The 3,192-nt window shown below is 35.1% G+C and overlaps 1 protein-coding gene across 1 annotated transcript; it reads left to right on the plus strand.

Annotated features, from left to right (window-relative positions):
- The first annotated feature begins 1,192 nt into the window (after positions 1-1,192).
- LOC131858106 (uncharacterized mitochondrial protein AtMg00860-like) lies at positions 1,193-2,875 on the plus strand. The gene is made up of 2 exons (XM_059211099.1): positions 1,193-1,571; positions 2,547-2,875. The coding sequence occupies exons 1-2, from the start codon at positions 1,193-1,195 to the stop codon at positions 2,873-2,875; spliced, it is 708 nt and encodes a 235-aa protein (XP_059067082.1).
- Positions 2,876-3,192: the final 317 nt, after the last annotated feature.

The raw sequence follows: 3,192 nt of genomic DNA on the forward strand, positions 1-3,192 counted from the left end.
CAAACAAAGAGAAGGAGTAATAGCATCCATGACAGGAACCCCACATTATAATATTTTTAGAGTTAGAGGAGTTTTGAATGGACAATGTGTAATTGTTATTCTTGATAGTGGTTCTACACATAATTTTATAGATGCAACACTTGTGGAAAAACGTGGATTACTGACTGAAAAACATGAAGGATTTGATGTTAGAGTAGCAGGTGGAACTAATTTGTCTAGCACTCATAAAGTTCCAAAATTGAATATTTCTCTTGGCAATTACACCGTTACTGATGATTTCTATGTGATTAATTTGGCTGATACTAATGTTGTCTTGGGCATATAGTGGATGGAAACGTTAGATGAATATACACAAAGTTTTAAAAGAATGGAATTCTCTTTTAAAATTGATGATAAGAAGGTAGTCCTTTGTGGAATGTCCAACAGTGGTCTCAGGATCATCAGTGCCAAAAGAATGGAGGCTATTTTCAAACATCAAGATGTGGCATGGTCAGCACAATGTTTAATCTCCAACAAGGTATCAGGCTTTGAATCTAAATCTTATCAAGATGATTTGTTAACAGTATTAGATTCACATCATTTGGTTTTTACTGATATTACTCCAGGAGTCCCACCAGATAGAGGTTTTGAACATACTATTGAATTAGAAGAAGGTGCTAAACTAGTGATTACTACTCCTTATAGATACCCTAAAACATTCAAGGATGAAATAGAAAAGGCAATTAAGGAGTTATTGGATATGGGACATATCAGACCTAGTTCTAGTCCTTTTTCTTCATCTGCAGTGTTGGTCAAAAAGAAGGATGGAACTCTTCGAATGTGTATTGATTACAGAGCTCTTAACAAGAAAATAATCAAAAATAGGTATCCCATTCCTCGAATTGATGAATTGTTAGATCAGTTGAATGGTGCTATTTATTTCTCTAAAATTGATTTAAGATCAGGGTATCATCAGATCAAGTTAAGAGAACAAGACATTCATAAAACTTCTTTCCACTGTCATTATGGTCATTATGAATTCTTGGTTATGCCATTTGGTTTAACAAATGCTCCGGCAACATTTCAGTCCTGTATGAATCATATTTTTAACAAATAGTTAAGAAAAATTTTGCTAGTATTCTTTGATGATATTTTGATTTATAGTAAAACCTGGGAAGAGCATTTGAAACATATTGATATAGTTCTTGGCATTATGGAATCACAATCACTGTATGCAAAGGTGTCTAAATGTGAATTCAGAATGACTAAAATTTTGTATTTAGGACATATGATCAGTGCCACAGGGGTACAAGTTCATCAAGAAAAGATAAGAGCCATTTTGGATTGGCCACCACCACAGAACCTTACAGAATTAAGGGGATTCTTTGGTTTATGTAGTTATTATAGGAGGTTTGTCAAAGAATTTCCACAGCTTGGGGCACCCTTGACAGATCTTACCAAAAAGGGGGCATTTAGATGGATGGGGGAAGCTCAACAAGTATATGAGAAACTAAAAGAGGTAATGAGTTCTTGTCCAGTACTTGCTCTTCCATATTTTAATGAGCCTTTTGTGTTGGAATGTGATGCTTCTGGTAATGGAATAGGGGCATTTTTAATGCAAAACAAACATCCTATAGTTTATGAATGTGGGAAACTTAATAAACTTGAGAAATTATATTCTATCTATGACAAAGAAATGTTGGCGATCATGCATGCATTGACAAAATTTAGACAGTATTTGGTTGGTAGCAGATTTGTGGTGAAAACTGACCATAATAGCTTGAGATATTTCTTGGGACAAAAAGATCTAAATGACAGGCAACAGAAGTGGATCAGTAAAATTCAAGCTTATGACTTTGAGATTGAATATGTAAAAGGTAAAAATAATGTTGTTGTAGATGCACTATCTAGAAGGCCTGAAATAAATGCATTATCTTTGATAACAGCTGATTGGAAATCTTTACTACTGGTAGAATATTCTAAGGATTCTTTTGCTTGTGATTTGCTAGACAGTAATACACAAGGCGATAATTATAAGGTTGTAAATGATATCATCTATTACAAAGACAAAATTTATTTGATTCCAAGATCGAAATTGAAAGAGAAAATCCTCCAATCAGTGCACGAAGTTCCCTTAGCAGGGCATCTTGGCTACTTCAAAACTTACTGGCAGATAAGAGAAAGATTCACTTGGAAGGGAATTAAGAATGATGTCCTTCATTATGTTAAAGAATGCATCACTTGTCAACAAAATAAAGCAGAGCATACTTATCCTGCAGGTCTATTGCAGCCTTTGCCTATACTGGATTAGAAATGGGAAAGTATATCTATGGATTTCATTACAGGTTTACCATGATCTCAAGGTAAGGATTGCATTTTTGTGGTGGTTGATAGATTAACTAAATTTGCACACTTCTTATCCATCACTATAGATTTCATAGCTATTGAGCTCGCATAATTATTCTTTCATGAGGTGTTCCGTTTACATGGTTTACCAAAAAATATTGTCAGTGACCGAGATAGTAGGTTTTTGAGTATATTCTGGGGGGAAATTTTTAGATTGACAGGTATCGAGTTAAATCATAGCACGAGTTATCATCCACAAACAGATGGACAGACAGAAATAGTGAACAAGTGGATTGAGGGTTACCTTCGTAATTATGTGTCTGGGCAACAGAAAGCATGGGTTCATTGGCTATATTTGGGTGAATACTGCTATAACACTACTTATCATATCTCTATCGGTATGACTCCTTTTAAAGCACTATATGGGTATGATACACCTTCTTTTATTGATTTGGCTTTTGATCAGAGTAATGTTCCCAAATCTCATGACATGCTCCAGGAATGCCAAGATATATTGAAAGCACTTAAGGAAAATTTGCAATATGCTTAGAATCAATAGAAAATTTATGCCGACAAGAAGCGTGTTGAATGTCACTTTGAAATTGGGGAATTGGTGTACCTCAGATTACAACCCTATAGGCAATCATCACTCAAGCGGAGTGGAGTGGAGAAATTGAAGCCTCACTTTTATGGGCCATACTTGATGATTCAGAAAGTTGGCGCAATGGCATATGAATTGGATTTACCTGAAGAAAGTCGAATACATAATGTATTCCATGTATCTTGTCTCAAAACAGCTTTGGGTCAGCAGGTGACAATATCAGACAACTTACCACCACTGAATGAAGAAGGGAAATTAGAGATGAT

Source organism: Cryptomeria japonica, chromosome 9, assembly GCF_030272615.1.
Source record: "Cryptomeria japonica chromosome 9, Sugi_1.0, whole genome shotgun sequence".
NCBI classification, from domain to species: domain Eukaryota; kingdom Viridiplantae; phylum Streptophyta; class Pinopsida; order Cupressales; family Cupressaceae; genus Cryptomeria; species Cryptomeria japonica.